General features: G+C 46.6%; 1 protein-coding gene across 1 annotated transcript in view; it reads right to left on the reverse strand.

Moving 5' to 3' along the window:
* Positions 1 to 478: 478 nt before the first annotated feature.
* LOC149432657 (uncharacterized) overlaps positions 479 to 25,673 on the reverse strand; it is a 32,784-nt gene continuing 7,589 nt past the window's right edge. Inside the window, exons 2-4 of the mRNA XM_089665080.1 lie at positions 8,099 to 11,767; positions 3,641 to 3,717; positions 479 to 984 (exon numbers count right to left, since the gene is read on the reverse strand). Coding sequence (XP_089521206.1) covers positions 883 to 984; positions 3,641 to 3,717; positions 8,099 to 11,767 — 3,848 coding nt within the window. The 3' untranslated portion in view covers positions 479 to 882. The remainder of the gene's footprint in view (positions 985 to 3,640; positions 3,718 to 8,098; positions 11,768 to 25,673) is intronic.

The following is a 25,673-nucleotide window of genomic DNA, read 5'->3' on the forward strand; positions in this document are numbered from 1 at the left end:
TTTTAATGCAATGCTCAGATCCTCAGGGGAGGGGACTTCCTGCTTTCAGTGCCACCTAGCTCTTTCATGTTGGTTCCACCAATGACATAATCATTCTACATTTTAAATGGTAAAGTCTTTAATAAAAAATAAGTATTTATATTATATAGCTGTTTTTGTTTAAGCTGGAAGTCCAGCCCCTTTGAATGAAACACTCAGATCCTCAGAGGAGGGGACTTCTTGTTTTCAGTGCCATCCGGTGGCCAATTGCAGCGATGGCTGGGCTAGTTATTCTAATGACTCCCGGCCTGTAGGGATTGGCAGTGAATGTCTTACAATATCATATTTTCCAAATCATCTAAATGCATATTCTGTAAAAAAACTAGGAGTCCAGCCCCTTTTGAATGCAAAACTCAGATCCTCAAAGGAGGGAACTTCCTGCTTTCAGTGCCACCTATCTATTTCATGTTGGTTGCGCCAATGACATCATCAGTCTACATTTTAAATGGTAAAGTCTTTAATAAAAAATAAGTATTTATATTATATAGTTGTTTTTGTTTAAGCTGGAAGTCCAGCCCCTTCGAATGAAACACTCAGATCCTCAGAGGAGGGGACTTCTTTTTTCAGTGCCATCTGGTGGCCAATTGCAGCAATGGCTGTGCTGGCCACACCATTGACTCCCGGCCTGTAGGGATTGGCAGTGAAAGTCTTACAGTATCACATTTCTCCAAATCATCTCTATTCATATTCTGTAAATAGTTGGGAGTCCAGCCCCTTTTGAATGAAGCAGATCCGCAGGGGAGGGGACTCCCAATACAAACGGCCAAAAAAAAAGTGTATTCCATGTTTCACCAAGTGCTGTATTAGTATCGAACGTTGTGTAGAATCTTCTGGAGGGTCGGACTAATAGAGAGCGAGTGAAGAGCATTTCACCGTGGTCCGGTTCACCCCATAGGTCAGTGTGGCGTCTCCAGTGCGTGACAGGGAACGCAATACACTGCATGTCTGAAAAACACAAGAGAGTCCTGTAAATGGCGGGAACACGAGCAACCTTCAATGATTTGTGTTCTACAATATACAGTAACAAAGGAAGCAGAAAACTGAGCATCCAATAAGAAAGCATCATTTTAAAACTGAGCACAAAATCATTTAAATATATCCCACAATCGCCATGAAGGATCTAAATCCACTGTGTGCACCAAACACCTGTACAAACCCAGCTATCACCTTGTAAAAGTAGCAGTGACATCACCACTAGGTGTACATAGCCCATGTAGAGAGTAGAGCTATGGGAGGGGCCCAGAAGGTTCCACCCACTACAGAAAACTACAGGAGGGGGGCGGAGACAAGACCAGTCACCCTGCACAAGGAGAGAGAGAGCAGAGCGGTGGGAAGGGCCCAGAAGGCTCCACCCACTACAGAAAACTACATGAGGAGACGGAGACAAGACCAGTCACCCTGCACAAGCAGAGAGAGAGCAGAGCGGTGGGAAGGGCCCAGCAGGCACCACCCACTACAGAGAACTACAGGAAGGGGCGGAGACAAGACCAGTCACCCTGCACACGGATTGGCTGATCCCAGAGTTGATCTGGCCATACACTGCTAGTTTTTTTTTTTGCTCAGCCAGCAGATTGAAGAAATAAAAAACTATTAAGTTCCTCAATAAACCCCCAGCTGATTGGCTGCAGCTGGGAGAAATGTTCCACTATGCCCCTTCCATAGAGGTCGATCGATAGACCAGCTTGTGTTGAGACGGGTCGGCCCCATGATGCATGAATTCAGCCAGCTGAGCTGCAGTTTGGACCCTCTGGCAGAACATGTGACCCCGGCAATTCATATCCGTGACCTGTGCCCGGCTGTACCAGGAAGACGTCCCCTCTTCTCTTTGTATTGCTTCCTTTGTGGCCGCCTATATCACACTGACCACACTAGGCATACGAGCACATCCATGTCAGCGTGGTCAGTTTTCTGGCTGTGCTGGGAGAGCAGCCTGCCTGTCCTTCAGTGGTCAGACTTGTGCTGACACGCCCCTCTGCACAGCCATTCACAGTGAAGATCAGTGTACTCCTGTTTCTCTGCCTCCTGCGGACACCCCCCCTCCTGCAGTCTCCACCCCCCCTCCTGCAGTCTCCACCCCCTTCTGCAGTCTCCACACCCCCTCCTGCAGTCTCCACCCCCCCCCCTCCTGCAGTCTCCACCCCCCAGCTCTCTAAGCTCCATTTGCAGCTGAGAACAGAGGTCATGTGATCGCTCAGAAAGAAGGAAGAAAAGGTGTTTTCTACAGAGTACCCCCTTGCATCAGAGTCCTCATCCAAATCCCTCCTTACATCAGGGTCCCCATCAGACTCCTGACTTATTTCAGAGCCCCTCTAATACCAAAGTCCCTTTCAAACTTTCTCTTTACATCAGTATCTCATTCGAAGCCCCCCACTTCCTTACATCAGAATCCCCACTAGAGTCCTCCTTACATCAGAGTCCCTTCTTACATTTAATTTCCCCAGCAAAGTACTCTCTACATCAAAATCCCTCTTTACAGCCGGTTCCGTATCAGAGCCACCCCCCCCCCATCAGAGTCCCCTTCAAAGTACCCTCTTACATCAGAGTCCACATCAGAGTCCCTCTTACATCAGAGTCCACATCATAGTCCCTCTTACACCAGAGTCCACATCATAGTCCCCCTTACATCAGTCCACATCAGAGTCCCCCTTACATCAGTGTACACAACAGAATCTCTCTTATATCAGGGTCCCCAAAAGAGTCTCCATCCCTATCAGAATCCCTCTTATATTAGAGTCCCCATCAGAATGCCTCCTTACATCAAAGTCCCCAGTCAGAGTCTCCCTTGCATCAGGGTCCCCACTCAGAGTCTCCCTTACATCAGGGTCCCCAATCGGAGTCTCCCTTACATCAGGGTCCCCAATCGCAGTCTCCCTAGCATCAGAGTCCCCAATTGGAGTCTCCCTTACATCAGGGTCCCCAATCGGAGTCTCCCTTGCATCAGGGACCCAAATCGGAGTCTCCCTTGCATCAGAGTCCCCAATCGGAGTCTCCCTTGCATCAGGGACCCCAATCAGAGTCTCCCTTACATCAGGGCCCCCTACACAGTGGAAACTGATCACATCAGCTGCGGATCAGAGAAAGGCGTGTAGCGATGCACATTTGGCCCACGGGCCGTAGTTTGGAGACCCCAGTCAAGCCCATCTAATTCTAGTACATCTACCACTCCCCTCCCCCCCAGACTGACAATATTGCTGTTCAAAGGTGCCTCCATTGCTCCTCCATCCAGAGTGAGGACACCTTAGGAGGTGTGTTACTGACAGGATCACCAGAAGAAATAAAGGAAAGAAGCCTAAAGAAGGAAAACAAATGCAGCCGTCACATCTAAGAACAGGAAACCGGCGATATAATAAAATGTTTGTTTTTTTAGGTTTAGAAAACTGAATGCAGAGATCCCAGATATACGGAAAAATGGATTCTGGGTCTGCGTTCACTTTGATCCCCCCCAAAGGGGCGCCTGCGTGGTGTTCAATCGACCAAAAACTAAAAATGGCAGTTTTGTTGGAAATCATCGATGAGCCGCAATGTCTGAGCCAAGAGGCAATGCCCAGATTATGCTGTTCAAAAAGTGTCCAGAGGGGGGCAGTGTGACATTGCGCATTACCTGCTGTAGTAAGACGCTCATTACAGTTGAATCTATGGCAAAGGAGCTTTGCATGACGAACCTCAACACAAGGGAACCTTCAAGAGAAGAAACGTCATTCGTGATCAGAAATACAGAATTTATCGCAGGTACTTATATAGCGCTATCAATCTACATATATATTGTACATTCCCATCAGTCCCCGCCCCCGAGGAGTGTACAATCTAAGGTCCCTAACTTCACATTCATACATACACATACTAGGGACAATTCAGACAGGAGCCAATTAACCTCCCAGCATGTCTTTGGAGTGTGGGAGGAAACTGGAGTACTCGGAAGAAACTCACGCAGGCACAGGGAGAACATGCAAACTGTAGGCAGGTGGTGCCATGGTTGGGATTCGAACCAACAACCCGAGTACTGCCAGGTGGAAATGCTAACCATTTAGCCACTGTGCTGTCCACTTTACATACATATTGTACATTCACATCAGTCCCCGCCCCCGAGGAGCGTACAATCTACGGTCCCTAACTCACATTCATACATACACATACTAGGGACAATTTGGACAGGAGCCAATTAACCTCCCAGCATGTCTATGGAGTGTGGGAGGAAACCGGAGTACCCGGAGGAAACCCACGCAGGCAGAACATGCAAACTGCAGGCAGGTGGTGCCGTGGCCAGGACTTGAACCCATGACCCGAGTACTGCCAGGCGGAAGTGCTAACCACTTATGCAGGCCATAGATGGGTCAAAAACTGTCCATTTTAAAAAAACAAACAAACGATAAATCGGTCGTTCGATTGGCCGACGTTACCACCAACGGTAAAAAATCGGTCGATTTTCGTCCCGTCTACGGCCGGCATTTAATGACTTCTGTCCCTGCAGAGAGCTCCGCTATCATATTTTATATGAAAAGTCTTTCGGTTGCAACAATGTATCCATTTGTATCCATTTCGGATACAGATGTTTTTATTCGGATACTAATGGATACATTGTTGTAACCGCAAGACTTTCATATAAAATATAATAGCGGACTGGAATTCTTCTTTTTCTTCTTCTTTTCTTTTTCGTTTTCTTCTTTTCTTTTTCTTCTACTTCTTCTTTTCCTACTTTTTCTTCTTCTTTTTCTTCTTTCTCTTCCTCTTCTTTTTCTTCTTGCAGGTCACGGCTCATGTGCAGATTTTTTATCGGTAAAAAGATTGGCTGATTTGCCCATCATTGCCGGGAAAATTGGCCAATCGGCAAAATCGACAGATTTTTTTTTCAACTTTACCGATATAAAAAATGTGCCAAAACCCCAAAAAAGGGCCGACCAATTAACCCACTAACGGTGCGAAAATCGGGCGATTTTTTTTTTTTTGGCCAAAAAAATCGGTCAATTTTCGACCCAACTATGGCCTGCATCAGCCACTGTGTTGCCTTAGTATGAGAATATCTGTTGTTGCTCGGGGGATCTATTGTTGCTTGTGGTTACCTATTTTTGCAGGGTCGGGTTTGTTGTTGCTGTGGGATCTATTGTTGCTGAGGGTGTTTACAATTCCTGGGTGAGTTTATTGTTGCCTGGGGGGGGTCTATTGTTGCTTGGTCAGATCTGTTATTGCTTAGGGGATCTATTGTTGCAGGGTGGGTTTATTGTTGCTGGGGGATCTATTATTGCTCAGTTGGATCTATTGTTGCTGGGGGTGTTTATTCTTCATGAGTGGGTGTATTGTTGCCAGGGGATCTATTGTTGCTGCGTGAATCTATTGTTTCTGGGGGGGGGGTATTGTTGCTGGGTGGATCTATTGTTGCTTTGTGGGTTTATTGTTGCTTGGGGTGTCTATTGTTGCTGGATGATCTATTGTTGCTGGGGGTGTCTATTGTTGCCAGCGAGGATCTATTTTGGCTGGAGTGTCTATTGTTGCTTGGGATGTCTATTGTTGCTGGGGAAATCTATTGTTGCTGTGTGGGTTTATTGTTGCTTGGGGTGTCTATTGTTGCTGGATGATCTATTGTTGCTGGAGGGTCAATTATTGCTCAGCCAAATCTACTTTTTCTGGGTTGCTAATGTTGTTTAGGGTGTCTATTGTTGCTGGCGAGGATCTATTGTTGCTGCGTGAATCTATTGTTTCTGGGGGGGCTATTGTTGCTGGGTGGATCTATTGTTGCTGTGTGGGTTTATTGTTGCTTGGGGTGTCTACTGTTTCTGCAGAAATCTTTTGTTGCTGAGTGAGTGTATTGTTGCTTGGGGTGTCTATTGTTGCTCAGTCAAATCTACTTTTACTGGGCTGTCTAATGTTGTTTGGGGTGTCTATTGTTGCTTGTAGAGATCTATTGTTGCTGGGGGTGTCTATTGTTGCTGGCGAGGATCTATTTTGGCTGGAGTGTCTATTGTTGCTATGGATGTCTATTGTCCAATGAGTGGGTTTATTGTTGCTTGGGGTGTCTATTGTTGCTGCATGATCTACTGTTGCTGGAGGGTCTATTATTGCTCAGTCAAATCTTTTTTTGCTGGGTTGTCTAATGTTGTTTGTGGTGTCTATTGTTGCTGGTGGGGATCTATTGTTGCTGGTGGGGATCTTTTGTTGCTGGAGATGTCTATTGTTGCTGATGGGGATCTATTGTTGCTGGGGAAATCTATTGTTGCTGGAGATATCTATTGTTGATGGTGGGGATCTATTGTTGCTGGGGGTGTTTTCTGTTGCTAGCAAGGATCTATTGTGGCTGGAGTGTCTATTGTTGCTGGGGAAATCCATTGTTGCTGGAGATGTCTATTGTTGCTGTGTGGGATAATTGCTGCTGGAGGGTCTATTATTGCTCAGTCAAATCTATTTTTGCTGGGTTGTCTAATGTTGTTTGGGGTGTCTATTGTTGCTAGTGGGGATCTATTGTTGGTGGGGGTGTCTATTCTTACTGGTGAGGATCTATTGTGGCTGGAGTGTCTATTGTTGTAGGAGGGTCTATTATTGCTCAGACAAATCTATTGTTGCTGGGGTATCTAATGTTGCTTGTGGGGATCTTTTGTTGATGGGTTGTCTATTGTTGCTCGGGGTTTCTGTTGTCGCTGGTGGAGATCTATTGTTGCTGAAGGGGATCTGTTGTTGCTGGGGGTCAATTATTGCTCAGTCAAATCTACTTTTTCTAGGTTGCTAATGTTTTTTAGGGTGTCACAAAGACCACGCCCCTTCCGGTGAAACCTCACAAAGACCTCGCCCCCTTCCGATGAAACCTCACAAAGACCACGCCCCCTCCTGGTGAAACCTCACAAAGACCACGCCCCCTTCCGGTGAAACCTCACAAAGACCACGCCCCCTCCCGATGAAACCTCACAAAGACCTCGCCCCCTTCCGATGAAACCTCACAAAGACAACGCCCCCTTCCGATGAAACCTCACAAAGAACTCGCACCCTTCCGATGAAACCTCACAAAGACCATGCCCCTTCCGAAGAAACCTCACAAAGACCACGCCCCCTTCCGATGAAACCTTTACAAAGACCACGCCCCTTCCGATGAAACCTCACAAAGACAACGCCCCCTTCCGATGAAACCTCACAAAGACAACGCCCCCTTCCGATGAAACCTCACAAAGACAACGCCCCTTTCCGATGAAACCTCACAAAGACCACGCCCCCTTCCGATGAAACCTCACAAAGACAACGTCCCCTTCCAAAGAAACCTTACAAAGACCACGCCCCCTTCCAATGAAACCTCACAAAGACCACGCCCCCTTCCGATGAAACCTTTACAAAGACCACGCCCCCTTCCGGGGAAACCTCACAAAGACCACGCCCCCTTCCGATGAAACCTCACAAAGACAACGCCCCCTTCTGATGAAACCTCACAAAGACCAGGCCCCCTTCCGATGAAACCTCACAAAGACCACGCCCCCTTCCGATGAAACCTCACAAAGACCACGCCCCCTTCCGATGAAACCTCACAAAGACCACGCCCCTTCCGGTGAAACCTCACAAAGTGGGACCTGACTTGGCTCCTGACTTCCGATATGCCTTGGATACTCGATCCCTGAGATTTCCCTACTCTGTTCTGGAAGTTTTGGGTGTCCTCACCCACGATTGCATGTTCCCGGCTCCTCCTGCATGATTGCATGTTCCCGGCTCCTCCTGCATGATTGCATGTTCCCGGCTCCTCCTGCATGATTGCATGTTCCCGGCTCCTCCTGCATGATTACATGTTCCCAGCTCCTCCTGTTACATTTGTCATATTATTAATCCAGCTGGGAAAGTTGGGAGCCCCTCGTGGTGGCCACCGATGTGTAGGCCAGGATCTCACAGACAGATACCTAACCAATAGAGTCCTTGAGTGATAATATGGACCGCCGGGTGGTTCAACTCTCGGGAAGTTTACCAAAACACCAGACATGTTTCTGCAAGAATTACAATGCGGTCCAGTACAGCAAGTCCTACAAGGAAACCATCAACGTCTATAACTCCGAAATGTAATAAATAGGTAAGCTGACAGTAACTGGAAGAGACCTACCTGTTGCAACGGAGGAGTACTGTGTGCTGCTGAAGCTAGATTTAGTTGTGGCCCAGTTTGGAGATGGAGTTGTGGAATTAGATGGAGATTGGGTGGTAGGTGGTGGTGTTTGTGCTGTAGGAGTGGTGGGTGATGTTGTGGTTCCTGCTATTGTAGTGTTAGGTAGTGTTGTAGTGGTGGGTGGTGTTGTGGTTCCTGCTATTGTAGTGTTAGGTAGTGTTGTAGTGGTGGGTGGTGTTGTGGTTCCTGCTATTGTAGTGTTAGGTAGTGTTGTAGTGGTAGGTGGTGTTGTGGTTCCTGCTATTGTAGTGTTAGGTGGTGTTGTAGTGGTAGGTGGTGTTGTGGTTCCTGCTATTGTAGTGTTAGGTAGTGTTGTAGTGGTAGGTGGTGTTGTGGTTCCTGCTATTGTAGTGTTAGGTGGTGTTGTAGTGGTAGGTGGTGTTGTGGTTCCTGCTATTGTAGTGTTAGGTAGTGTTGTAGTGGTAGGAGGTGTTGTGGTTCCTGCTATTGTAGTGTTAGGTAGTGTTGTAGTGGTAGGTGATGTTGTGGTTCCTGCTATTGTAGTGTTAGGTAGTGTTGTAGTGGTAGGTGGTGTTGTGGTTCCTGCTATTGTAGTGTTAGGTAGTGTTGTAGTGGTGGGTGGTGTTGTGGTTCCTGCTATTGTAGTGTTAGGTGGTGTTGTAGTGGTGGGTGGTGTTGTGGTTCCTGCTATTGTAGTGTTAGGTAGTGTTGTAGTGGTAGGTGGTGTTGTGGTTCCTGCTATTGTAGTGTTAGGTGGTGTTGTAGTGGTAGGTGGTGTTGTGGTTCCTGCTATTGTAGTGTTAGGTGGTGTTGTAGTGGTAGGTGGTGTTGTGGTTCCTGCTATTGTAGTGTTAGGTAGTGTTGTAGTGGTAGGTGGTGTTGTGGTTCCTGCTATTGTAGTGTTAGGTGGTGTTGTGGTTCCTGCTATTGTAGTGTTAGGTAGTGTTGTAGTGGTAGGTGATGTTGTGGTTTCTGGTGTTGGAGTGGTAGGTGGTGTTGTGGTTTGAACTATTGGAGTGGTAGGTGGTGTTGTGGTTTCTGGTGTTGGAGTGGTAGGGAATGCTGTGGTTTGAACTATTGTAGTAGTAGGGAATGTTGTGGTTTGAATCATTGGAGTGGTAGGAGGTGTTGTGGTTTCTGCTATTGTAGTGGTAGGTGGTGTAGTTTGCACTACTGGATTGAAAGGCAGTGTCATGGTTTCTGGTATTGGAGTGGTGGGTGGTGTTGTGGATTCTGGTATTGGAGTGGTGGGTGGTGTTGTGGATTCTGGTATTGGAGTGGTGGGTGGTGTTGTGGTTTGCACTACTGGAGTGGTGGGTGGTGGTGTTGTTTCTGGTATTGTAGTGGTAGGTAGCGTTGTGGTTTGTACTATTGGATTGATAGGTGGGGTTGTGGATTCTGGTATTGGAGTGGGGGGTGATGTTGTGGTTTCTGCTCTTGTAGTGGTAGGTAGTGTTGTGATTTGCACCACTGCAGTGGTAGGTGCTGTTGTGGTTTCTGATATTGAAGTGGTAGGTGGTGTAGTTTGCACTACTGGATTGAAAGGGAGTGTCATGGTTTCTGGTATTAGAGTGGTGGGTGGTGTGGTTGTTTGCACTGCTGGAGTGGTGAGTAGTGGTGTTGTTTGCGCTATTGTAGTGGTAGGTAGTGTTGTCATTTGAACTACTGAAGTAGTAGGTGCTGTTGTGGTTTCTGGTATTGTAGTGGTAGGTAGCGTTGTGGTTTGTACTATTGGATTGATAGGTGGGGTTGTGGATTCTGGTATTGGAGTGGGGGGTGATGTTGTTGTTTGCGCTATTATAGTGGTAGGTAGTGTTGTGATTTGCACAACTGCAGTGGTAGGTGCTGTTGTGGTTTCTGATATTGAAGTGGTAGGTGGTGTAGTTTGCACTACTGGATTGAAAGGGAGTGTCATGGTTTCTGGTATTAGAGTGGTGGGTGGTGTGGTTGTTTGCACTGCTGGAGTGGTGAGTAGTGGTGTAGTTTGCGCTATTGTAGTGGTAGTTGGTGTTGTGATTTGAACTACTGAAGTAGTAGGTGGTGGTGTGGTTTCTGTTATTGTAGTAGTAGGTAGTGTTGTGATTTGCACAACTGAAGTGGTGGGTGGTGTTGTGGTTTGAACTATTGAAGTGGTGGGTGGTGTTGTGGTTTGAACTATTGGAGTGGTAGGTAGTGTTGTAGTTTGCGGTATTGTAGTGGTAGTTGGTGTTGTGGTTTCTGGTATTGGAGTGGTAGATGGTGGTGTTGCGGTTGTTGTTGGTGTGGATTCAGTCGTAGTTGAGGTTGTACTGTTAGTTGCTAGTATGGCCTCAGTTCTGCTTGAGGTTGTAGTCTCAGTTGTTGGTGTCGTCTCCGTTGTGGTTGAAGTTGTAATCTTAGCTGTCGGTATAGATTCAGTTGTGGTTGTGTTTGCAGTTGTTGCTATGGTTTCAGTTATAGTTGAGGTTGTGGTCTCAGTTGTAAACGTATTTGTGGTTGAAGTTGTTCTTGTAGATTCAGTTGTGGTTGATATTGTAGTTTCACTAGTCTCAGTTGTTGGTGTGAATTTAGTTGTGGATGAGGTTGTACTGTCAGTTGTTGTTGGTGTGGTCTCAGTTGTAGTAGAGGTTGTAGTCTCAGTTTTTGGTGTGGACTCCGTTGCATTAAAGGTTGTAGTCCCGGTTGTTGGTGGGGACCCAGTTGTTGTTGAGGTTGTAGTCTCAGTTGTTGGTGTGATCTCAGTTGTAATAGAGGTTGTAGTCTCAGTTGTTGCTGTGGACACCGTTGCATTAAAGGTTGTAGTCCTGGTTGTTGGTGGGGACCCAGTTGTTGTTGAGGTTGTAGTCTCAGTTGTTGGTGTGGTCTCAGTTGTTGCTGTGGACACCGTTGCATTAAAGGTTGTAGTCCCGGTTGTTGGTGGGGTCCCAGTTGTTGTTGAGGTTGTACTCCCGGTTGTTGGTGGGGACCCAGTTGTTGTTGAGCTTGTACTCCCGGTTGTTGGTGGGGACCCAATTGTTGTTGAGGTTGTAGTCTCAGTTGTTGGTGTGGTCTCAGTCGTAGTAGAGGTTGTAGTCTCAGTTGTTGCTGTGGACACCGTTGCATTAAAGGTTGTAGTCCCAGTTGTTGGTGGGGACCCAGTTGTTGTTGAGCTTGTACTCCCGGTTGTTGGTGGGGACCCAGTTGTAGTAGAGGTTGTAGTCTCAGTTGTTGCTGTGGACGCCGTTGCATTAAAGGTTGTAGTCCCGGTTGTTGGTGGGGACCCAGTTGTTGTTGAGGTTGTAGTCTCAGTTGTTGGTGTGGTCTCAGTTGTAATAGAGGTTGTAGTCTCAGTTGTTGCTGTGGACACCGTTGCATTAAAGGTTGTAGTCCCGGTTGTTGGTGGGGACCCAGTTGTTGTTGAGGCTGTATTCTCAGTTGTTGGTGTGGTCTCAGTTGTAGAGGTTGTAGTCTCAGTTGTTGGTGTGGTCTCAGTTGTAGAGGTTGTAGTCTCAGTTGTTGGTGTGGACTCCGTTGCATTAAAGGTTGAAGTCCCGGTTGTCGGTGTGGACTCAGTTATTGAGGTTGTAGTCTCAGTAGTTGTTATGGGCCCAGCTGTGGTTGAAGTTGTAGACTCTGTTGTTGATGGAGAATCGGTTATCACTGAAGCTGTAGTTATAGTTGCTGCAAAAGCTAACAGAACAGAAAATGAACAAAATATCAGTGTAAATCCATAGGATGGAAGAGAATCGAGCACTAATATTGCTAGGGAGTGGCTGTGAATGCCATAAATACAATGTAAATACGTCAGATTTGATTCCTGGCAATTCCCTAAATCTAGAGTTTCCTTAATTCCAGAACATATATTTGTGAAATACAGTAACATTATATTGTAGACCTCGTCCCTGACATCCCCAACATCCCTGACATCCCCGACATCCCCGACATCCCCGACATCCCTGACATCCCCGAGATCCCTGACATCCCCGACATCCCTGACATCCCCAACATCCCCGACATCCCCGACATCCCCGACATCCCCGACATCCTCGACATCCCCGACATCCCCGACATCCCCGACATCCCCGACATCCCCGACATCCTCGACATCCCCGACATCCCCGACATCCTCGACATCCCTGACATCCCCGACATCCCCGACATCCCCGACATCCCCGACATCCTCGACATCCTCGACATCCCCGACATCCCCGACATCCCCGACATCCCCGACATCCCCGACATCCTCGACATCCCCGACATCCCCGACATCCCTGACATCCCCGACATCCCCGACATCCCCGAGATCCCTGACATCCCCGACATCCCTGACATCCCCGACATCCCCGACATCCCTGATAAACAATAGTAAAATACCCCAAAGGAACAGCATGGGACTTGACTGCTGCAGTATAGGACAGACTCGCATCTATAAAAATGACATATTTTATTGAAGACAACATAGATTTGACTTTTTTAAGAACAAAACAGTGTCTAAAATGACGGTATCCCCTAAATAAAATCTACATCCAGAAGTATACCCAATAGCATAAATAAACACCTTCACCCTAAAGGTGTATCAATCTGTGAATAATCATACTGTATGCTACCTATACCATCTATAAATTCCCAAATCATAAAGAAATGTATGAATCAATAATTTAAAAAAACCCAAAATTATAAAATAACAAAAAAGTGTCCAAATACAAATCAGTGTAAAAAACATAAAATTGTGTCCTTCAAAAATGAATATAGTCACTCAGTGTTTCAGAACAAAACACGGCTAACCAGCCCAAACGTATCAGCAATGTTCTCTATAGCACGAGGTCGACGCGTTTCGCTTGTTAGCTTCCTCAGGACCGTAGAGATCGGAGGCAGAGAGATTAATTGCCGTAGCTAAATATATGCAGTATATAAACATACATAAAACATTCATCGTGTAAAGAAATTTTCCAGAGAAAACATAAAACACTGAAAACTCTTCTCGGCAAGCGCACAAACCGATACAGACGGGGATGGGGGGCATCAGCACACGCAGGGAGAAGACAAAGTAGTCTTGAGTGGGCATCCATGTCCATTATTCATCCTGATGTCCCAAATATTATGGTATCCTCACCCAGAGGAAACCCACAAAAAGATCAAATAAAATAAAACAGAGGGGAGGAGGAAAAGGGGAGGGGGGGCGGACCCAAACACCAAGCAACAATGTACCACTTACATGGTCGAGGAGCAAACAGCAGAACATCATCTATAGGTGTGTATAGGTGGATCCATACGGGACATATCATCCATAGAACCGCTTGTATGTATAGGTGTGTATAGGGGGATCCATAGAGGACATATCATCCATAGAACCGCTTGTATGTATAGGTGTGTATAGGGGGATCCATAGAGGACATATCATCCATAGAACCGCTTGTATGTATAGGTGTGTATAGGTGGATCCATAGAGGACATATCATCCATAGAACCGCTTGTATGTACAGGTGTGTATAGGTGGATCCATAGAGGACATATCATCCATAGAACCGCTTGTATGTATAGGTGTGTATAGGGGGATCCATAGAGGACATATCATCCATAGAACCGCTTGTATGTATAGGTGTGTATAGGGGGATCCATAGAGGACATATCATCCATAGAACCGCTTGTATGTATAGGTGTGTATAGGGGGATCCATAGAGGGCATATCATCCATAGAACCGCTTGTATGTACAGGTGTGTATAGGGGGATCCATAGAGGGCATATCATCCATAGAACCGCTTGTATGTATAGGTGTGTATAGGGGGATCCATAGAGGACATATCATCCATAGAACCGCTTGTATGTATAGGTGTGTATAGGGGGATCCATAGAGGACATATCATCCATAGAACCGCTTGTATGTATAGGTGTGTATGGGTGGATCCATACGGGGCATATCATCCATAGAACCGCTTGTATGTATAGGTGTGTATAGGGGGATCCATAGAGGACATATCATCCATAGAACCGCTTGTATGTATAGGTGTGTATAGGTGGATCCATAGAGGACATATCATCCATAGAACCGCTTGTATGTATAGGTGTGTATAGGGGGATCCATAGAGGACATATCATCCATAGAACCGCTTGTATGTATAGGTGTGTATAGGGGGATCCATAGAGGACATATCATCCATAGAACCGCTTGTATGTATAGGTGTGTATAGGGGGATCCATAGAGGACATATCATCCATAGAACCGCTTGTATGTACAGGTGTGTATAGGGGGATCCATAGAGGACATATCATCCATAGAACCGCTTGTATGTATAGATGTGTATAGGTGGATCCATAGAGGGCATATCATCCATAGAACCGCTTGTATGTATAGGTGTTGTGGGAACTGGCATCACAGGTAGAACTTTTGAAGCACACAGCCACTCGCTTTTCTTCTTTTTCAGGGCCGTTTTTGCCCAATTTTATTTAAAAGAAAGCTCCATACAATATAGGTTTCCCACGCAGGGGTATCCACCATCAGTGCACACAAAACAAAGATTCATCCTCCTGGCTCTATCAGGTATACTGCCCCTTGCTGCTCTGGCTCCCACCTCTCCCAGGTGGAGCCCTCCTGATTCCTAGACAATGACCTCCTGTCTGCTGGGGTGGAGCCTAGAACCATGGTTTGGCCTCTACAAAAAGGCCTACACACGCCTCTGCAATTAGTGTGCTGGGGGTTCTGAAAACACGGTCCCAGGATTGCAGATTTCATCCCTCAATAAAACAAGAATTGTACATAGAACAATATCGCACCTCTGAAAAGTAGAAGCTGCATATGTACTCAGTAGTTGGTTTGGGCCCCTTTTGCAGCAATTACTGCCTCAATGCGGCGTGGCATGGAAGCTATCAGCCTGTGGCACTGCTGAGGTGTTATGGAAGACCAGGATGCTTCAATAGCGGCCTTCAGCTCTTCTGCATTGTTCGGTCTCATTTCTCTCATCTTTCTCTTGGCAATGCCCTATAGATTCTCTATGGGGTTCAGGTCAGGCAAGTTTGCTGGCCAATCAAGCACAGTAATCCCATGGTTATTCAACCAGGTTTTGGTGCTTTTGGCAGTGTGGGCGGTGCCAAGTCCTGCTGGAAAATGAAGTCAGCATCCCCATAAAGCTCATCTGCAGAAGGAAGCATGAAATGCTCCAAAATCTCCTGGTAGACGGCTGCGCTGACCCTGGACTTAATGAAGCTCAGTGGACCAACACCAGCAGATGACATGGCTCCCCAAATCAACACAGACTGTGGAAACTTCACACTGGACTTCAAGCATCTTGCAGTGTGTGCCTCTCCATTCTTCCTCCATACTCGGGGTCCTTGGGCCTCTCCATTCTTCCTCCATACTCAGGGTCCTTGTGCCTCTCCATTCTTCCTCCATACTCGGGGTCCTTGGGCCTCTCCAATCTTCCTGCATACTCGGGGTCCTTGGGCCTCTCCAATCTTCCTGCATACTCGGGGTCCTTGGGCCTCTCCAATCTTCCTCCATACTCGGGGTCCTTGGGCCTCTCCAATCTTCCTCCATACTCGGGGCCCTTGGGCCTCTCCATTCTTCCTCCATACTTGGGGCCCTTGGGCCTCCCCATTCTTCCTCCATACTTGGGGTCCTTGTGCCTCTCCATTCTTCCTCCATACTTGGGGTCCTTGTGCCTCTCCATTCTTCCTCCATACTCAGGGTCCTTGGGCCTCTCCATTCTTCCTCCATACTCGGGGTCCTTGGGCTTCTCCATTCTTCCTCCATACTCAGGGTCCTTGGGCCTCTCCATTCTTCCTCCATACTCTGGGTCCTTGGGCCTCTCCATTCTTCCTCCGTACTCCGGGTCCTTGGGCCTCTCCATTCTTTCTCCGTACTCCGGGTCCTTGGGCCTCTCCATTCTTTCTCCGTACTCGGGGTCCTTGTGCCTCTCCATTCTTCCTCCATACTCGGGGTCCTTGGGCCTCTCCATTCTTCCTCCATACTCGGGGTCCTTGGGCCTCTCCAGTCTTCCTCCATACTCGGGGTCCTTGGGCCTCTCCATTCTTCCTCCATACTCGGGGTCCTTGGGCCTCTCCATTCTTCCTCCATACTCGGGGTCCTTGGGCCTCTCCATTCTTCCTCCATACTCGGGGTCCTTGGTTTCCAAATGAGATGCAAAAGTTGCTCTCATCAGAAAAGAGGACTTTGGACCACTGAGCAACAGACCAGGTCCGTTTTTCTTTAGCCCAGGGAAGATGCTTCTGACGTTGTTTGTTGTTCAGGAGCGGCTTGACAAGAGGAATCTGACATTTGAAGCCCATGTCCAGGATCCGTCTGTGTGTGGTGGCTCTTGATGCACTGACTCCAGCCTCAGTCCACTCCTTGTGAAAGTCCCCAACACTTTTGAATGGCCTTTTCCTGACAATCCTCTCCAGGCTGCGGTCATCCCTGCTGCTTGTGCACCTTTTTCTTCCACACTTTTCCCTTCCACATAACTTTCTATTAATGTGCTTTGATACAGCACTTTGGGAACATCCAACTTCTTCTGCAATGACCTTTTGAGGCTTTCCCTCCTTATGGAGGGTGTCAGTGATGGTGTCAGGTCAGCAGTCTTTCCCATGATTGTGATTCCTACTGAACCAGACTGAGAGACCATTTAAAGGCTCAGGAACCCTTTGCAGGTGTTATGGCTGAATGAGCTGATTAGAGTGGAACACTTTGAGCCGAGAATATTCCACCTTTTCACAATATTCTCATTTTCTGAGATTGTGGATTTGGGGTTTTCATGAGCTGTAAGCCATAATCATCACAATGATGACAAATCACGGCTTGAACTATCTTGCTTTGCATGGAATGAGTCTCATATATTAGTTTCACCTTTTAAGTTGCTGCACTGAAATAAATGAACTTTTGCACCAGATTCTCATTTTTTGAGTTTCACTTTCTATGGATGATATGCCCTCTATGGATCCACCTATACACACCTATAGATGATGTTCTGCTTTTTGCTCTTCTACCATGTAAGTGGTACATTGTTGCTTGGTGTTTGGGTCCGCCCCCCCCTCCCCTTTTCCTCCGCCCCTCTGTTTTATTTTATTTGATATTTTTGTGGGTTTCCTCTGGGTGAGGATACCATAATATTTGGGACATCAGGATGAATAATGGACATGGATGCCCACTCAAGACTACTTTGTCTTCTCCCTGCGTGTGCTGATGCCCCCCATCCCCGTCTGTATCGGTTTGTGCGCTTGCTGAGAAGAGTTTTCAGTGTTTGTTTTCTCTGGAAAATTTCTTTACACGATGAATGTTTTATGTATGTTTATATACTGCATATATTTAGCTACGGCAATTAATCTCTGTGCCTCCGATCTCTACGGTCCTGAGGAAGCTAACAAGCGAAACGCGTCAACCTCGTGCTATAGAGAACATTGCTGATACGTTTGGGCTGGTTAGCCGTGTATTGTTTTTAACCCCTAGCCTACCGGGCACTTCTACCCCCTTCCTGCCTACAGGACACTTCTACCCCCTTCCTGCCTACCGGGCACTTCTACCCCCTTCCTGCCTACCGGGCACTTCTACCCCCTTCCTGCCTACAGGACACTTCTACCCCCTTCCTGCCTACAGGACACTTCTACCCCCTTCCTGCCTACAGGGCACTTCTACCCCCTTCCTGCCTACAGGGCACTTATACCCCCTTCCTGCCTACAGGGCACTTATACCCCCTTCCTGCCTACCGGGCACTTCTACCCCCTTCCTGCCTACAGGGCACTTCTACCCCCTTCCTGCCTACAGGGCACTTCTACCCCCTTCCTGCCTACCGGACACTTCTACCCCCTTCCTGCCTACCGGACACTTCTACCCCCTTCCTGCCTACGGGGCACTTCTACCCCCTTCCTGCCTACCGGACACTTCTACCCCCTTCCTGCCTACCGGACACTTCTACCCCCTTCCTGCCTACCGGACACTTCTACCCCCTTCCTGCCTACCGGGCACTTCTACCCCCTTCCTGCCTACCGGGCACTTCTACCCCCTTCCTGCCTACCGGGCATTTATAACCCCTTCCCGTCCAGGCCAATTTTCAGCTTTCAGCGCTGTCACACTTTGAATGATAATTACGCAGTCATGCAACATTGTACTCATATGAAATTTTTCTCTTTTATTGAGACAGATAGTTTTCTTTTGGTGGTATTTAATCACCTCGGGGTTTTTATTTTTTGCTAAACAAACCAAAAACTAAAAATTTTGAAAAAAATATATGTTTTTTTCTTTGTTTCTGTTATAAAATGTTGTAAATAATTAATTTTTCTCCTTCACTGATGTGCGCTAATGAGGCTGCAGTGATGGGCACTGATAGGCTGCATTGATAGGCTGCACTGATGAGGAGGCACTGGTAGATGGCATTGATGGGCATTGACAGGCATCACTGATGGGCACTGAAAGTCAGCACTGATATGGCACTGATAGGCAGCACTGACTGATACTGTTAGGCAGCACTGACTGGAACTGTTAGGCAGCACTGATGGGCACTGATAGGTGACACTGATTGGCAGCACTGATAGGTGGCACAGATGGGCACTGATAGGCGGCACTGGCTGGCACTGAAAGGCAGCTCAGATGGGCACTGATATGTGGAATTGATGTGCACTGGTAGGCACTGATATGTGACATTGATGTGGCACTGATGGGCACTGACATGTGGCATTGATGGACATTGACAGGTGGCACTGATGGGGATACAATGATTATCAGTGCCCCGATGATCAGTGTACATGTCCCTTCTGAGTAATGCCGATTATCGGCTTTCCTCTCCTGTGGGGCATCCCCAAACAGAAGGTGGAGGAGCGCAAGGTCTCTAACATCCACCAGCTCCGTGATGACGTCATGGAGGAGTGGAAGAGGACTCCAGTGGCAACCTGTGAAGCTCTGGTGACCTCCATGCCCAAGAGGGTTAAGGCAGTGCTGGAAAATAATGGCGGCCACACAAAATATTGCACTTTGGGCCCAATTTGGACCTCGTCACTTAGGGGTGGAGTCACTTTTGTTGCCAGCGGTTTGGACATTAATGGCGGTGTGTTGAGTTATTTTGAGGGGACAGAAAATTTCCATGTTATACAAGCTGTACACTGACTACATCACATTGTAGCAAAGTGTCATTTCTTCAGTGTTGTCACGTGGAAAGAGAGAATCAAATATTTACAAAAATGTGAGGGGGGGGGGGGGGACTCACTTCTGGGAGATACTGTGTATATATATATAGAGGTGGGGGAGGGGGGGACTCACTTCTGGGAGATACTGTGTGTATATATATATATATATATATATATAGGTGGGGGAGGGGGGACTCACTTCTGGGAGATACTGTGTATATATATATATAGAGGTGGGGGAGGGGGGGACTGACTTCTGGGAGATACTGTGTGTATATATATATATATATATAGGTGGGGGAGGGGGGACTCACTTCTGGGAGATGCTGTGTATATATATATATATATAGGCGGGGGGACTCACTTCTGGGAGATACTGTATATATATATAGGTGGGGGAGGGGGGGGGGCTCACTTCTGGGAGATACTATATATATATATATATATATAAGTGGGGGAGGGGGGGCTCACTTCTGGGAGATACTGTATATATATATATATTTAGGTGGGGGAGGGGGGACTCACTTCTGGGAGATACTGTATGCATCGTGCCCAATGATGCATATATATATTTCCTGGCTCCTCACTACCTCTGTGGCCAAGTTCTGGTGCGTGAAGCAAAACGAATCAGAGAGAATGGACAGTACGGAGGCTGCGGCCATTCCTTAACATTGGACTCCTGGGCAGGGGCGGACTGACAACTCATGGGGGCCCCTGGGCAATAGGGGATAATGGGGCCCCTGTGTCCTTGCCCAAACTCAAAAAAGCCTATGAAAAAGGTACCAGGGGCATCTCATGGGGCCCCCTAATGACCCAGGGCCCTCGGGCAGTGCCCAAGTTTCCAAATGGTCAGTCCGCCCCTGGTAATGGGGTCGGTTGAGCAGCGTCCATCCCTTCACTTGTATTGGCAGACACTGGAATCGCTCGGACTCATGCTCCCCCATTCTCACTTGCCGGTGGGGGTGATTCTTTTCCTTCCATCCATAGCTTGGATCGGCACCATAAGGTATACTTTTCACTAAAAAAATTCCCAGCTCAACTTACCGACCAACTTGCAACCAACCGAATTGTCCCGTCTAACAGTATGCATTAAAAGCAGGGGTTTAGTTAGCACACATTTGCCAATACATGCGAGATCCCCGTCACAGCACTCCAATACTCTGCAGTTCCCAACTCCATACATTCTGGGAGCCCCCATAGTAGAGGCACATAAATAATAATGGATAGAATGAGGTTTGGTTGCAAACTGGTTGGTAAGTTGAGCTGGGAATTGTTCTCTTTTATTGTTCGACCACTCTTATCAGACAACGTTTTCCCGGAAACTGCATACGCCGTCATAACCTTCGATCCGGAACCTCGCCACACGGCAAATAAATTGGAAACTTCAGTCACAGAGGCACCGGCTGAGCGGCACCAACAATTTGCTCTCTTTGAAGCTCAGTAATCTCTGACATGACTCCGTATTACTAGCAGAGCACTCAGCGAATGAGGAAACTGAGGCTTCCCACCTGTCAGCTAGGTGTCTCATCACACAGCGGAAGCCAAAGGATGTTACATCAATTCTGCTTTCACGGCCAAACATGACGTCACTTCCGCACCTGCAAATCATGGAGTGTTTCCATATTCAGAGGTGAGTGGGGGGGGGAGCGGAAAGACGCATCTAAGCTGCGTGCGTTTGGGGATGGACCATCAGCAATGGGGGTTAGTAGAAGGTCCATGTGGAGGTGGGGTCCAAGTCCATCGGTAGTGGGGGGCTTGTAGAAGTATGGACTTGTCCGAGGAGGCAGCCGGCTGTGAGAGTTTGTAGATCCTCCTAATGCAGGTAGAGAAGAGACGGCAGCGCCACTCTAAGTGTAGACGGTTACAATCAGGCAGATTTCATGGTAAAATTGCACTCACATAGGTAGGCAACAGGTAGGCGTGTCAAGTGATGGAGGTCCAGTGGGAGCATCAGGTCCTTTGGCCGCCGCTCCGGTGGTGTCCAGGGCTTGGGGAGTAGCAGAGGGGTGCAGGGAGGCTCGCAGTGATGATGTCATCACATGGATTGGGTTTCCAAGATGGCGAATAAGTTTGTCCAACCCTTGTATATATAAACAGTATATCGAAAATAAACTCACAACTGCTCTGCATATTGGGGTTTTTTTTTTAGAGTATCTTTTCCTGGTTGAACTTAACTCCTTCATCAGGAAGGAGAAGAAGTTCTTTAAGAAGCTGCTAAGTCTATAACAATGGATGCATAATCCTGTAATTGTCACCATACATTTACACCATATTGCCAAAAGTATTGGGCTACCTGCCTTTCCACACACATGACCTTTAATGGCCCCCCAGTCTTAGTCCGTAGGGTTCAATATTGAGTTGGCCCCGCCCTTTCCACACACATGACCTTTAATGGCCCCCCAGTCTTAGTCCGTAGGGGTCAATATTGAGTTGGCCCCGCCCTTTCCACACACATGACCTTTAATGGCCTCCCAGTCTTAGTCCGTAGGGTTCAATATTGAGGTGGCCCCGTCCTTTGCAGCTATAACAGCTTCACCTCTTCTGGGAAGGCCGTCCACAAGGTTTAGGAGGGTGTCTATGGGAAGGGTCTTCCAGAACAGGGGCGGACTGACCATTCGAGCACTCCGTCACTGCCCGAGGGTCTGGGGTCAGTAGGGGCCCCATGAAATGCCCTTGGTACCTTTTTTATAGGCTTTTTTGGGTGTGGTTTGAGTGTGGGCAAGGACACAGGGACCCCATGATCCCCTATTGCCCGGGGGCCCCTATGAGTTGTCAGTCTGCCCCTGTTCCAGAAGCACATTTGTGGGGTCAGGCGCTGCTGTCGAACGAGAAGCATGCGCTGACCCCACCCTGTCATGTGACGTGGCCTACCACTTGGTGGCTGAGTGGCTGTTGTTCCCAGTTGCTTCCACTTTGTTATAATCCCACTAACAGTTGAGCGTGGAATATTTAGTAGCCAGGAAATGTCACGGATGGACTTATTGCCCAGGTGGCCACCTATCACGGGACCACGCTTGGAGTCACTGAGCTCCTGAGAGCGACCCATTCTTTCACCAATGTTTGTAGAAGCCGTCTGCATGCCTAGGGGCTTGATTGTATACACCTGTGTCCATGGGGGGGATTGGAACACCTGAATCACATGATAGGGAGGGGATTGGAGCACCTGAATCACATGATTTGGCGGGCGGGCCCAATACTTTTGACAAGTGTATCAATAATTGTACTGATGAGACTTTTCATATGAAGATTCATGCGAATATTCGTACAAATGTTGGTTCTAAAACCAATACGTGTATGGCCAACACGAGATGGGATTCCCATTCACTTTAAAGATTTCCTCTCATTTCCTCTTGCTTCTCCAGGCCTGAAAGTCATAGGCACTGCCGAGTCTATAGAAAAAAACAGTGATGTCACCGGCTCCATTCACTTACATGACTGGGAATGCTTAGAAAAAAATGGCCTGGAGATTCCCTGCTAATTCATAGCAAACCCTGAGTGACATCACCCAGGAGACCCCGCCCACTTGAATAGATCAACTGTGAAGCAATGGTCTTTCAGCGGAGTGATGGGACCTGCTAAAAAGTCCCATTACTTTCAGCAGGTCCATTAACTCTGCTGAAAGACCTTTACTTCATATTGCTTCACAGTTTATCTATTCAAGTGGGCGGGGTCTCCTGGGTGATGTCACTCAGGGTTTGCTATGAATTAGCAGGGAATCTCCAGGCCATTTTTTCCAAGGATTCCCAGGTCGGTGGGTGGTGATTGTGACTGACACGGATCTACATCTCTGGACAACATGGTTGAGGAAGGATGAATGGGAATTTTTGGGAATTTTTTTTAAATCAAAGTACTTGTCAAAAACTGGCTTTTTTTTTTTAACGTACATTTTTCTTTGCACCCTTTACTCATTCACATATGGGGGGAGGGGGGTATATGGAGGATGCCAGATTCCTATAAGTCCCCGGCTTGTAGACCCCTACAACCCCTGAGCCAGGGTTGTGGGAGGAGACCCCTGTCCTCATAAACATGGTTCCTCCCTAAAAGGTCCTCTCTAGAGATGAGCGAATCGAACTTGGCGAAGTGGAATTCGTTTCGAATATTAGGAAAAATTTGATTCGCACCGAATCCGAATATTAGCAAACTTCGGATGCACTAATCGAATTTTTCCCGATCGGCCGATTTTCATCCCTTCTACAGCCGGCAAAAAGTGTCCCTGCAGAGAGCTCCGCTATTTCTGACAGTTCTCTGACAGTTCCTTCACATTTACAGCGGTTGAAACATTGTATCTATTTGTTTCCATTTAGGATACAGATGTTTTTATTCGGAAACAAATAGATACAATGTTTTAACCGCTGTAAATGTGAAGGAACTGTCAGAGAACTGTCAGAAATAGCGGAGCTCTCTGCAGATACACTTTTTGCTGTACTGGAATTCTTCTTTTCATTCTTCTTCTTCTTTTCATTCTTCTTCTTCTTCTTTTCATTCTTCTTCTTCTTTTCATTCTTCTTTTCATTCTTCTTCTTCTTCTTTTCATTCTTCTTCTTCTTCTTTTCATTCTTCTCATTCTTCTTTTCATTCTTCTTCTCATTCTTCTTTTCATTCTTCTTCTTCTTCTTTTCATTCTTCTTCTTCTTCTTTTCATTCTTCTTCTTCTTCTTCTTTTCATTCTTCTTTTCATTCTTCTTCTTTTCATTCTTCTTCTTCTTCTTTTCATTCTTCTTTTCATTCTTCTCATTCTTCTTTTCATTCTTCTTTTCATTCTGCTTCTCATTCTTCTTTTCATTCTTCTTCTTCTTCTTTTCATTCTTCTTCTTCTTCTTCTTTTCATTCTTCTTTTCATTCTTCTTCTTCTTCTTTTCATTCTTCTTCTTCTTCTTTTCATTCTTCTTCTTCTTCTTCTTTTCATTCTTCTTCTTTTCATTCTTCTCATTCTTCTTTTCATTCTTCTTTTCATTCTTCTTCTCATTCTTCTTTTCATTTTTCTTCTTCTTCTTTTCATTCTTCTTTTCATTCTTCTCATTCTTCTTTTCATTATTCTTTTCATTCTTCTTCTCATTCTTCTTTTCATTCTTCTTCTTCTTCTTCTTTTCATTCTTCTTCTTCTTCTTCTTCTTCTTCTTCTTCGTCGTGCCCCGTGACTGCCCAAATGAGTGAAGTGTGCGGTGATTCTAAGATCGACGGCACTCATCTGCATGTCATACTGACTGACAGTATTATTTCTCTTCCCCAGCAGACTCCAAGGGCATTTAAATTAAAGGTACAGTGTTCTGCACTAATATAAAGGCTCTCTGAAGCCTAGAAACACCCTTTTAATAAGTTAAATTCGCAGCGAATAAATTCGCATCGAATCGAATTTCTTCCGCAAATTCGGCGAATCAGCCGAATCGAATTTTTGAATAATTCGCTCATCTCTAGTCCTCTCCCCCGAGTTGAGGGGCTGGTATGGGTTAGGATAGAAGGGAACCCCACGCTATTTTTTTTACTTTTCATGTAGGGTTCCCCTTTCAAATCCATATCGGATCCAAAAGGTGTTTTTTTTTTTTTTTTTTTAGCATGTTGCACCTCTTAACATTTAGAAAACCATATGAATTAAAGGGGAATCCCATGTCTTTTTTTTTCTGTGGATGTCCCCCACTAATTTATATACAGTCAGGTCCATAAATATTGAGACATGGACACAATTCTAACATTTTTGGCTCTATACACCACCACAATGGATTTGAAATGAAACGAACAAGATGTGCTTTAACTCAAACACAGCAAGGCCAGATTAGAGTTTGCCAAACGACATGTAAAAAAGCCTTCACAGTTCTGGAACAACATCCTATGGACAGATGAGACCGACATCAACTTGTACCAGAGTGATGGGAAGAGAAGAGGATGGAGAAGGAACTGCTCATGATCCTAAGCATACCACCTCATCAGTGATCATGGTGGTGGTAGTGTCATGGCGTGGGCATGTATGGCTGCCAATGGAACTGCTTCTCTTGTATTTATTGATGATGTGACTGCTGACAGAAGCAGCCGGATGAATTGTGAAGTGTTTCGGGAATATTATCGGCTCATATTCAGCCAAATGCTTCACAACTCATTGGACGCTTCACAGTGCAGATGGACAATGACCCAAAGCAGACTGCAAAAGCAACCAAAGAAGTGGAATGTTCTGCAATGGCCAATCACCTGACCTGAATCCGATTGAGCATTTCACTTGCTGAAGACAAAACTGAAGGGAAAATGCCCCAAGAACAAGCAGGAACTGAAGACAGTTGCAGTAGAGGCCTGGCAGAGCATCACCAGGGATGAAACCCAGCGTCTGGGGATGTCTATGCGTTCCACACTTCAGGCTGTCATTGACTGCAAAGGATTTGCAACCAAGTATTAAAAAGTGAAAGTTTGATTTATGATTATTATTCTGTCCCATTACTTTTAGTCCCTTAACAAGTTGGAGGCACATATGCAAACTGTTGTAATTCCTACACCGTTCAC

This window comes from Staurois parvus, unplaced genomic scaffold, assembly GCF_062004578.1.
Source record: "Staurois parvus isolate SC_StPar_1 unplaced genomic scaffold, SC_StPar_1.0 ptg002119l, whole genome shotgun sequence".
NCBI lineage: Eukaryota > Metazoa > Chordata > Amphibia > Anura > Ranidae > Staurois > Staurois parvus.